The sequence below is a fragment of the Schistocerca nitens genome, chromosome 1 (assembly GCF_023898315.1).
Source record: "Schistocerca nitens isolate TAMUIC-IGC-003100 chromosome 1, iqSchNite1.1, whole genome shotgun sequence".
Classification (NCBI taxonomy): domain Eukaryota; kingdom Metazoa; phylum Arthropoda; class Insecta; order Orthoptera; family Acrididae; genus Schistocerca; species Schistocerca nitens.
This window is the reverse complement of record NC_064614.1, coordinates 637,848,826-637,861,191: the sequence shown is the minus strand read 5'-3', so window position 1 is coordinate 637,861,191 and position 12,366 is coordinate 637,848,826. Positions and strand designations below refer to the sequence as shown.

The 12,366-nt window shown below is 37.4% G+C and overlaps 1 protein-coding gene across 1 annotated transcript in view; it reads right to left on the bottom strand.

Annotated features, from left to right (window-relative positions):
* Positions 1-249: 249 nt before the first annotated feature.
* LOC126236661 (retinoid-inducible serine carboxypeptidase-like) overlaps positions 250-12,366 on the bottom strand; it is a 166,168-nt gene continuing 154,051 nt past the window's right edge. Inside the window, exon 9 of the mRNA XM_049946134.1 lies at positions 250-399. Coding sequence (XP_049802091.1) covers positions 337-399 — 63 coding nt within the window. The 3' untranslated portion in view covers positions 250-336. The remainder of the gene's footprint in view (positions 400-12,366) is intronic.

Below are 12,366 nucleotides of genomic sequence, written 5' to 3'. Positions count from 1 at the left end.
CGACCAGCTGTTCTCAGTGCACTGAATAGCTGCCAACAGAGCAATTTCTCACCTTGTACAAGACCTTTTGGCATACATACCAAGTGCACATTGACCATCTTCCCCATCCTATAATTTGCCTTTATGGCACTTACATAAATCCTCTTCTGAAAATATTTGAAAGAGGTACTATTACTTCTTAAAATAAGACAATGATGTTCATTGGGAGCAACAGGAGAATGTTATGTGTTTTATATATTTATCATGAAAATTTTATTGTGAATCACTAATAATACACATTAGACATACCCAAGAAATTAAACTAATCTCAGAGCAGTTCTTCTTTCTTGACTGTTTTTACTCATATTGAGTGACATCTTTCAGCATCCAAAGTGCACCATCAGGATTGTCAGTTGGAACCTAAAATGAAGAAATAAACATTATAAATTATTCTGAAGAATGGTCTCATTTAATATGGTAGAAAAATTACAAAGAAAAATGTTTTTAAGAGAGTACAATAATAAGATTAGTTAACAGTATCTGAATGACAAACATCAGTTATCAACCTTTTTACAGTTTTGATGCTACTTTCCATCACTTCCAGTTTTGTGTTGATTTCATTTCTACATTCTGTTGTTCTTAGTAACCTCAGTAATTTATTTTACTTGTTGTAATATTTGACTGTAAGTTTCCCTTTCGTTGTTCCTTCCAGTGTTGAATCAATAATTATTGGATGCATTAGCTAATGAACTATTAACAGATGCATTCAGTTATTTTACATGTATTATATCCCATGGATCTCAAGGAAATGAGTCTCTGGTATATGGAAATTTGTCAAGGATGCCAGTTTCACTAAGATACAGTATAACAAAAAGACCTAACTCTATGAAAGACTGTAATATTTCAGTGTTGACACTACCTATAAATTAAGAGATTAATTTTAAAATTTATGTCAAGACAATCTTCACTGAAGTAAAAGGAGTTTGATAAGGGACAGATCCATGTCCTTTACGTCATTGTTAAACATTGCAGTGACACTTGTGATTACCAATCTTCATTGTTATTTATTCTTACCTCTATTTTGAGCATTTCATAATCCAACTGTTAACTGGGATAATTTGAACAATGGAATATGGGCATACTACTTCCATGAGCTTGTCATAGTTATACGAATATTTGTCTGTTGTGTAATCTGGACAACACTATTACTCATTTGAAGTTGGGTATAGAGTCTGTATTATGCCTGGTTGCATGTTTTCATTTATGTTATTTACTTGACAATGACAATTGCGAAGACTGTAATTTGTAAATGAAATTGTTGTAAGTGGTAATGGCCTAGCTCCCCAAAACATAATACTTAATCCTCTCTTACACATTTCAGTATTATTTACAGTACATTTGATATACTCTGGTAGGCTGCTGAGTACATATGTATCCATGTATCTGTGCATTACTGAGCACTGCCTAAATATTGACCAGATTGTTTCCTTTTCTATACCAGACTACATACTAGCAAATGATTCCTGTAGAGACGATTATAAAAATGGAGGAACCATCTAGGAATTATCTGAATTGGATGGAAATTGGTATATATGATGTACCTGTATGGACACAGATATGATAAAAAAGAAGGAAGGAGGATTCATTCAAGAGAAAGAGCTTCACAGATCGAACAAGTCAGTCCACCTCTGACCCTTATCCAAGCAGTTAGCTGGTTTGGTATCAATGGATAAGAGATGCTGAATGTCCTCCTGGTAGATATTATGCCAGATTCTGTCCAACTGGCATGTTAGATAATCAAAATCCAAGCTGATTGGCGGACCATACCCACAATGCTCCAAACATTCTCAGTTGGGGAGTGATCCGGTGACCTTATTGGCCAAGGTAGAATTAGCCAAGCATCAAGACAAGCAGTAGAAATTCTTGCCATGTGTGGATGGGCTTTATCTTGCTGAAATGTAAGCCCAGGATGGCTTGCCATAAAGGGCAACAAAATGGAGCATAGAACATCTGCGACATACCACTGTGCTGTAATGGTGCTCCAGATGACAATCAGAGGGTCCCTGCAGTGGAATGAAATTTCCACCTGTCCATCACTCCTGATTCTCTGGCCATATGGAGAGTGAAAGTCAGGCTGCTATCCTGCCACCATCTGAGGCATCTCTAGACACATTTTTGGTGGTCATTTGGGCTCAGTCTGAAGGAGGACTCATCACTGAAGACAATTCTACTCTAGTCAATCAGATTCCAGGTTGAATGTGCCCAATCCCACTGCAGGCAGGCTTGTTTGTGTACAGAGGTCAATGGTAGTCAGTGCAAGTGGTGCCATTAGCTCATGCCCCTTTCTATGAGCACCAGTTGCACTTTGGATCAATGCTAATGATGAATCCAGGCTCTGAATGGCCTCTCAGATGGTCGATCCTCATGTTCTGTTGTCTCTCTAGGTTGACCATTTTCTCCTTGTCACTGTGTCTGGCATGGTTCACCCATTCTTGCCAACATCGCTGAGTAGTGGCATTGTTCCTATTCAAATGCTGAGTGATTTTCTGATTGCTCCAACTGGCTTCTCTGAGCCCAGCTACATAGCATTTCTCAAATGCTGACATCTATGTGTATTTTCATGTCGCTGTCTGTGAGGCATCGTTACTGTCCAGACTATTTTAAATTTGCTAAAGTAGTCCCTATTCATAGGAAAGGAGACAAATCATACATAGAAAACTATAGACGAACTGCCTTATTATCTGGCTTTAGTAAAATAACACAAAAAGTAATGTATAAGAGGTTAATGAAATTTTCAGACAAAAACAAAAATTCTCACTGATATTGAGTTCCTCAAGGATCCATACTTGGGCCAATCCTTTTTCTCTTGTATATGAATGATCTAGACCTAACCATACTTTTTGTTTTGCAGAAGACACAAGCATGCTTATTACAGGAAACTCTCCAAGTGAACACTGCAGCACAACTAACTGATTGGTCCCTAAATTTCTGTTTCAAAGGTGACGGATACAATTCCAGTGTGACAATAAAACCAACAAAAGTACATCTTCCTTGGAAACATAGTTTTCAGGAAAATGGCTTCAGAATGACTTCAAATGACATACACACATAATCAAAATAAATGGAACACTAAATAAAATATGTTACACTCCATGTTTACTATCTGTTAAAACAAGTATACACACTGTCTGAATTGTCTCATTTGCACAATACCACAGCATCCTACTGTACAGAATTATACTCTAGGGTAAAACACCTCCTAGTTAAGACATTCACACAAAATAAAAATAAATGGAACACTAAATAAAATAAGTTACACTCCATGTTTACTGTCTGTTAAAACAAGTACTCATACTGCCTAAATTGTCTACTTTGCACAATACCACAGCATCCTACTGTACGGAATTATATTCTGGGGTAAAACACTTACTAGTTAAGACATTCAGTTGACTCAGAAAAGAACAAGCAATGTATGGAGCTCAACAGATTGTCAATCCTCCCTCTTCACTATATGTGTAAAATAGAAATTTATAAAAATGTCAGAAAGAAATTAAAAGATATAAATAAAAACTTTAATATCCATGTGTATGATACAAGGCAAAAGGAACACTTCCTGGCAGATTAAAACTGTGTACCGGACCGAGACTCGAACTCGGGACCTTTGCCTTTTGGGCAAGTGCTCTACCAACTGAGCTACCCAGGCACGACTCACACCCCGTCCTCACAGCTTTACTTCTGCCAGTACCTCGCCTCCTACCTTCCAAACTTTACAGAAGCTCTCCTGCGAACCCTGCAGAACTAGCACTCCTGAAAGAAAGGATATTGCGGAGACATGGCTTAGCCACAGCCCCGGGGATGTTTCCAGAATGAGAAGGCAAAGGTCCCGAGTTCGAGTCTCGGTCTGGCACACAGTTTTAATCTGCCAGGAAGTTTCATATCAATGCACACTCCACTGCAGAGTGAAAATCTCATTCTGGAAACATCTCCCAGGCTGGCTAAGCCATGTCTCCGCAATATCCTTTCTTTCAGGAGTGCTAGTTCTGCAAGTTTCGCAGGAGAGCTTCTGGAAAGTTTGGAAGGTAGGAGGCGAGGTACTGGCAGAAGTAAAGCTGTGAGGACAGGGCGTGAGTCATGTTCGGGTAGCTCAGTTGGTAGAGCACTTGCCCGCGAAAGGCAAAGGGCCTCAATTCGAGTCTTGGTCCGACACACAGTTTTAATCTGCCAGGAAGTTTCATATCAGCGCACACTCCGCTGCAGAGTGAAAATCTCATTCTGGCAAAAGGAACCGCTTCGTGTCTTACAATCAGTAAGGATGTCAGCTAATAAAACCTCCAATATAAATAGTGCTCCAGAAATTTACAATAGTCTTCCACATCAGGTAAAAATTATACCATCATTTTCACTTTTTTGTAAAATTCTAGTGGAATTCTTATTCGGTCATTGTTTGTACTCAGAAGCAAAATTTTTAGAACATTTGAAGTACAATGGACTTGAAACAAGTATGTGCAGCTACTGCAAGTAGTTATAATAAATCATCCTCCTCTAACATTATCTTTATCTTTATATATATATATATATATATATATATATATATATATATATATATATATATATAACAGAGGGAAACATTCCACGTGGAAAAAATATATCTAAAAAGAAAGATGATGAGACTTACCAAACAAAAGCGCTGGCAGGTCGACAGACACACAAACAAACACAAATATACACACAAAATTCAAGCTTTCGCAACAAACTGTTGCCTCATCAGGAAAGAGGGAAGGAGAGGGAAAGACGAAAGGATGTGGGTTTTAAGGGAGAGGGTAAGGAGTCATTCCAATCCCGGGAGCGGAAAGACTTACCTTAGGGGGATTTTGGTCTTTAAATATGTCTGCTTGTGTCTGTATGTGTGGATGGATATGTGTGTGTGTGCGAGTGTATACCTGTCCTTTCCCCCTAAGGTAAGTCTTTCCGCTCCCGGGATTGGAATGACTCCTTACCCTCTCCCTTAAAACCCACATCCTTTCGTCTTTCCCTCTCCTTCCCTCTTTCCTGATGAGGCAACAGTTTGTTGCGAAAGCTTGAATTTTGTGTGTATATTTGTGTTTGTTTGTGTGTCTATCGACCTGCCAGCGCTTTTGTTTGGTAAGTCTCATCATCTTTCTTTTTAGATATATATATATATATATATATATATATATATAAAAAACTGATACCACATATGCTGTCAATTCTTGCATAGATTAAAATTATCTCAGCTGTTTCACTAAAAGAATTCATATGATTTTGTATACAATGTATTATATTTCAGGCTAAAATATAGAAAACAGAAATTAATGTGTTACAATCAATATGTAATAACAGTTAAAATTAATCTTCTTTTAAGAATGATTGAAATTACAAAATTTCTGGCACACTTAAAATTCATATTATTAATTGTGCAATTAGATGCTAATTATTAAATCTGTTTCTATATTTATTTATGAAATAATGATATAATTTGGTAAAGATTGTTCTCCTGGTGAGAAAGTTTGTAAACTCTTTTGCTTTGTAAACTCTTTGGAAATTGTGAGTACTGCAGTATGTAAGTAGTAATGGGCATTGCTCAGATGGAAGAAGGTGTTTTTTAAAGTTTGTCATCAAGAATGTAATTATTGGTTTTTTTGGATGTGGTAATTATGAAGTTGGTGTGGTTTAGAGGAATAGGATAAAATAAAAAGATATTCATAGCAACAGGCAACTCTTCATCAGTTATTTCATCTTCAAGAACCCACAACGTTAAACCAGAATTTTCAGCAGCAAGAATTTACTCCTAGACACAACAAGATTTTGAGCCAGCAACAACAACAACACAGAGATAATCAAGATAAGTAAAAAAGTTCTTCTTTTGTAATCTTACTCCTTTCGAAGTTTTCACAATTTGTGCAAAGAATGAGAACTTTAACGGTGATGTGTGGGAGGGTAAGATTACATAATGCAAGCTCTTTTACCAATAAAAGCTAAAAATTCATATATTTCCTGAACGTATACTGTTTATGTATTTTATGTTAAGTGTGTGTGTGTGTGTGTGTGTGTGTGTGTGTGTGTGTGTGTGTGTGTGTGTGTGTGTGTGTATGTAAGTGTGAATGTTTATGCTGTATCCCACAATCGGGAATAGAGGCTGACTCATCCCTGTGGTTATGGAAGACTTTAGAGAAGTTGTTTTTAGCCATAAAACTATCTTTGTATTTTCCAGTATATTTTTTTGGGCAAAGAGAAATAATAATATGATGAACAAAATTAATGTATATATGTGTAAAGTGGTGAATATATTAAAAATATCTCAGTTTTGAAAATATTATCCATGTAAGACAAATTTTTTATGACATAATACAGTAACTCATTAGAATGTAAATATGTAGAATAAATGACATTCTGAATTTTTTATTGTCTGTAACAGTAATGAAGTATGTTGCAACGTAGCTCAACCAATTCATTTCATTAATTTTGAATGTGGGTTTGTAATCAAGGTTGGGAACTAAACTTAAGTGGAGGTTCTTTTTTTGGCTGCCCAGTTTATTAGTGCTGGACATTTAGGTCTCTTGATCACTGCACTTGCTGACTATTGTGGTTACGCATCACATGCCATGTGCACCATTGACCATCCCTGCCACCTGGGCTGTTACTTTTCTCTTATGGTTTTTTTAAGCAACATTTTTCTTAAGCAACATTTGTATTTTGATTAATCATATATATGATTTAGGTTATACAAAATTATAACAACAATTTTTTTTTAAGAAAAGAAAAAAGAATAGATGATAGAGGTGTGTCCCACCTCCTTGCCATCTGGAGGTGATATACTCATAATGTTCCCTCAATGCCATGGCATCAGGTTGCCTATCAATTCATATTTTACTTTGTTTATACTAAATGTTACTGTGCAACTGTATTGATGTGTGTAGTTGTAACATGTATGACAATTGCCCAGAAAGTAATGCACTGCATTTTTTTTTCTCAGACAAAAACAATGCCACAAATGCAAAATTTTACATATGTATTATTTGAAGTCTTCCTAGTGATCATGCCAAGTTTCTGTCACTTCTGACAGATAGTGTAGCTGCAGGACATTTTCAAAATGGCGTCTGTAGGTGATGTACATTACAAGCAACATGCTGTCATTGAATTTCTCACTGCAGAGAAAGAAACTGTGGGGAATATTCACAAATGTTTGTGCAAAGTCTATAGAGCATTTGCTGTTGACAGATACAGTTAGTCGCTGGGCACGGAGGGTGAGGTCATCAGAAGGCAGTTCGGCAGAGCTCCGTGATTTACAGCGATTGGGGAGACCATCCACAGTTGTCACACCTGACATGTTGCAGCGAGCTGATGTTATCATTTGCAAGGACAGATTAAAGGATGCCATTCATGGAAGACATTTTGAGGACAATGAGGAGGTGATTCACAAAGTGAAGCACTGGCTCTGCCACTAGGACAGGGACTGGTAGCAACAGGGCATACATGCCCTTGTTTCGTGCTGAAGGAAGGCCATAGAATGGGAAAAATAGGGTTTGTATATGAAACACCATTCTTTCATGTGTGTAATTCTCATTATGTTCAATAAAGAATTGTTGAAGAAAAAAAATGCATTGTTTTACTTTCTGGACAACCCTCATATAATGTTAAGTGGATTATGTTTACAGTTACTAATATCTAAATTTAATATATACATACATGTACAGTTAAGGAGTGACACTGGCACAGTAACTTATCATTAACCTACGAATAACTGCAAACACATGAAATAAAAGATGCCAAACCAAAGCACATGGAATCAAGAAACTAGGAGCCTCCTTACAGTACATACTAAAAATATGGTAGAATACTGTCAGTTCAAAAACAACTTGTAATGCATCAATCTTGGCCATGCCTTGGAACCATCCTCTTCACAGTGGAGCATGCCAGGACCAGTTTCTGGAATCTGGTGGAAGGGGCTTTTGGCCAGCCTGGAGATGATGGAGTGACTTTTCCACAATCTATTTAAGTGGTTTGTGTTTGGGACCCAATATGCTGGCTTAAAGACTAATTTATTTCTTATAGTAGCAAGAGTTTTACATCTGTTGGAAATAAACATCCAAGAAGTGCTGGCAGGAGCAGCACTTTGTAGAAAAGTGCCATTACAAGGAACAGGAAAGGGCCACTGAAAATGCCTACAGCCTGTTTCTAGAGCTTATTGGCTGAAAGAGATTAATGTTTAAACAATTTAGTCTATCAGCTAGAAATACATGAAACTGAGGATTTGGTCAACAGCCCTCATGGATGTAGGTGACAACTAGTGGGCCCTTTGTGGCACAGTTGGTGTGTCAAAGAGTGTTGAGTATATCTAGTCATGATCACTCAATCCTCAGTGGTCAGTAAAGTTGTTTTCCCAGTATGGGAAGCTTTAACAAGTTTGCAGTTACGTTGCCACATCTGGGAAATGAATTCTGTTTCATAACCAATTACCTTGGGCAAACATTCTGATTCAGTGAGACTGCACATTGTAAGGTATCTATACCTTTACAGTGTCTCCAATTTATGTGTAGCCACGTGAAGGCCACTATGGTGAGGAATATAGCTATCAGAGTGCCAAGTGAAATAATGTGTTTGTAAGAAGCATAAAAGTATTTTGACTGCAAAACAGAGAAGAATATGACTTAAACAAAATTTCTAGTTGATGTTATGAATGGCAGCTAGCTGTAAATGAAGAAAAATGTAAGTTAATGCAGATGAGTAGGAGAAATAAACCAGTAATTTTTGAATGAAGCATTAGTAGTGTCACAGTAAGATCATTTAAATATCTGGGTATAATGCTTCAAAGCAATATGAAACTGAATGAGTAAATGAGGACAGTGTTAGGGAAGATGAATGATTGACTTCAGTTTATTGTGAGAATTTTGAGAAAGTGTGGTTCATCTGCAAAAGAGACGACATATAGGATACTAGTGCAAACCCATTCTTGAGTAGTGCTTAAGATTTGCACCAAGTCAGATTAAAGAAAGACATTGAAGCAATTCAGAAGCAGACTTATGGATTTGTTAACAGTAGGTTTGAACAACACACAAGTATTACAGAGCTGCTTTGGGAACTTTAATGGGAATCCAAGATAGTATTGGGAACAGAAAGTTGGTTGAAACCAGACATCAATGACAACAAAATCCTAAGTTCAGATTGGAATGTTTACCATAAGGATAGGTTAGTTGGCAATGATGGCAGTGTGTTTATTGCAGTAAAAAATTAGATAAAATCTAGCGAGCTTATCATGGATTCTGAATGTGAATTAATCTGGGTGAAATTGAGTATCAAAGAACGGTCAAAAATGGTGATTAGCTGCTTTTATAGACCACCTGGGTCAGCATCTGTACTTGTAGAGAGCTTCAGACAGAACTTGCAGAATATCATTAGTTATTTTCCGGATCATGCCATTGTAATAGGGGTGACTTCAACTTGTCAGGTATAGATTGGGACTGTTATGCCAATAAAACTGGTGCCAGAGACAGGAATTCATGTGGAATTGTTCTGGATGTCTTGTCTGAAAATTACCTTGAGCGGACAGTTAGAGAACCAACTCATGAGGGTAACAACTTAGGCTTCCTGGCAACAAACAGCCCTGAACTTGTCAAATTAGTTAACATAGAAGAAGGTATCAGTGATCATAAGGCTATGACAGCATCTATGACAGTGGGTCCTAGAAGGAATGTTAAGAAAGGTAGGAAGATATATATGCTCAGCAAGGGTAATAGGATACAAATTCCAGAATATCTCAGCAATCAGCATTAAATATTTGGTGATAAGGACAAAGATGTGGAGAAAAAATGGAAAAAATTCAAAGGGATATTCCAAGTAAGGTTTTAAGGGATGGGGAAGATGCAGCATGGTTTAATAGCCATGTTAGAAAAGTGCTACATAAACGAAGAGCACTTCATCTCAGATTCAAGAGAAGTAAAAACCTAGCAGACAAACCAAAGCTGAACAAAGCAAAAATGAGCATAAGGAGAGCAATGGGAGAAGAGTTCAATGATTTTAAAAGTAAGACGTTGTCAACCAACCTGGTTGTATGTAAAATCAGTAAGTGGGTCAAAATCATCTATTCGCTCTCTCAGTGACCACACTGGCACTGAAACAGAAGATAATAGCAAGAAGGCCAAAATACTATACTGAATTCGGTCTTCCAAAGTTGTTTCACCACAGAAGATTGTAACACTGTCCATCCTTTCAATTGTTGTATGAACGTCAAAATGGCAGATATTGAGACAATCGATCACAGAACTGAAAAGTAGCTACAATCACTTAGTTATGGAAAGGTGCCAAGACCAGATGAGATACCTATAAATTCTATAAAGATTATATGAAAAAACTTGCTCCCCTTCTAGCAGGAATTTATTGTAGATTGCTTGAGCAACGAAAGGTACCTAATGACCGGAAAAAAGTGCAGGTCATTCCCATTTTTAAGAAATGCTGTAAGACAGATCCACACAATTATAGACCTACATCATTTATGTCAATCTGTTGTAGAATTATGGGACATGTTCTATGCTCAAGAATTATGACGTCTTTGGAAAATCAACATCTCCTCTATAAACATTATCATGGATGTCGCAAACAGAGATCCTGTGAAACTCTGCAAACAGAGATCCTGTGGAACTCAGCTCACTCTGTTCCTCCATGTGATCCACAGTGCAGTGGACAATGGCATTCATGGTGATACCATGTCCCTTGATTTCAGTAAGGCATTCGAGACTGTCCCACATTGTTATTTAATGGAAAAAATATGAGCTTACAGAGTATTGGAGCAGACTTGCAATTGGATTCAAGACTCTCTTGCAGATAGAACTCAACATGTTGCTCTTAACAGAACAAAATTGACAGATGTAAAGGTAACATCTGGAGTACCATAAGGTAGTGTGATAGGACCATTGCTGTTTACAATATATATAAATGATCTTGTAGAAAGTGTTGGATGCTCTTTAAAACTATTCGCAGATAATGCAGTTGCCTATACCAAAGTAGCAATGCCAGGAGATGGTAAGAATTTGCAGAATGACCTGCAGAGAATTGATGAATGGTGCAGACTCTGGCAGTTGACCCTGAACATAAATAAATGTAACATATTGTGCATACATAGGAAAAGAAATCCATGACTGTACAGCTACACTATTGATGACAAACAGCTGGAGTCAGCCTCTGCCATAAAATATTTAGGCGTAACTATCCAGAGCAATCTTAAGTGGAGTTTCCACATAAAATAATAGTGAGGAAAGCAGATTCATTGGAAGAATCTTAAGGAAATGTAACTCATCCACAAAATAAGTGGCTTATAAGGCACTTGTTTGCCCGATTCTTGAGTATTGTTCATCTAACAGGGATCCCTATCACATAGGACTGATAAAGCAGATAGAGAAGATCCAACAAAGAATGGTGTGTTTCAACACGGGATCATTTAGCTGGTGAGAGATCGTTACGGAGATGCTAAACAAACTCTACTGTCAGACGTTACAAGATAAACTTTGTGCATCAGGGGGAAATTTACTATTGAAATTTCAGGACAGCACTTTTAAGGAAGAGTTGAACAACTGATTGCTTCCCTCCACATACATCTTGCGTATAGACCATGAGGAGAAAATCTGAGAAATTAGAGCCAATACAGAGGCTTACCGACAATCATTCTTCCCACACACTATTAGCGAGTGGAACAGGGTTGGAGGGATCAGATAGTGGTACCGAAAGTTCCCTCTACCACACCATAAGGTGGCTTGTGGAGTATGATGTAGATGTTGAATCCATTGATGGAATTTGAGATTCTTTTTAAGTAACACTATTGAGAAAATTTGGAGAACCAGCATTTCAAGCTGACTGGAGAATGATTCTACTGCCACCAACATACAATTTGCCTATGAACCATGAAGCTAAGATATGAGAAATTAGGCATCATATGGAGGCATATGGGCAGCCATTTCTCCCTCTCTCTATTTATGAGTGGGACAGAAGATGAAATGACTATATACAGGGTACCATCCTCCACACATCATACTGTGGCTTGCATAGTATATATGAAGATGTGTACGTTGATTAAGTAGAAAAGCATGTGTGTGTAAACAATTTTATGTTCAAACTTGCTGATGTTTATTGTCAAGGCAGGAGTCTCTCATATCTAATGAAGATTATAAAAGTAGCCTGACGGTAAATAAGAACAGGAAATATATGCTTGAGTTCATTTGTGATCAAGAATAAGTTTCTGTCCAATAAACAGTTTTTGGTTTAGAGAATGAGATTTTCACTCTGCAGCGGAGTGTGCGCTGATATGAAACTTCCTGGCAGATTAAAACTGTGTGCCCGACCGAGACTCGAACTCGGGACCTTTGCCTTTCGCGGGCA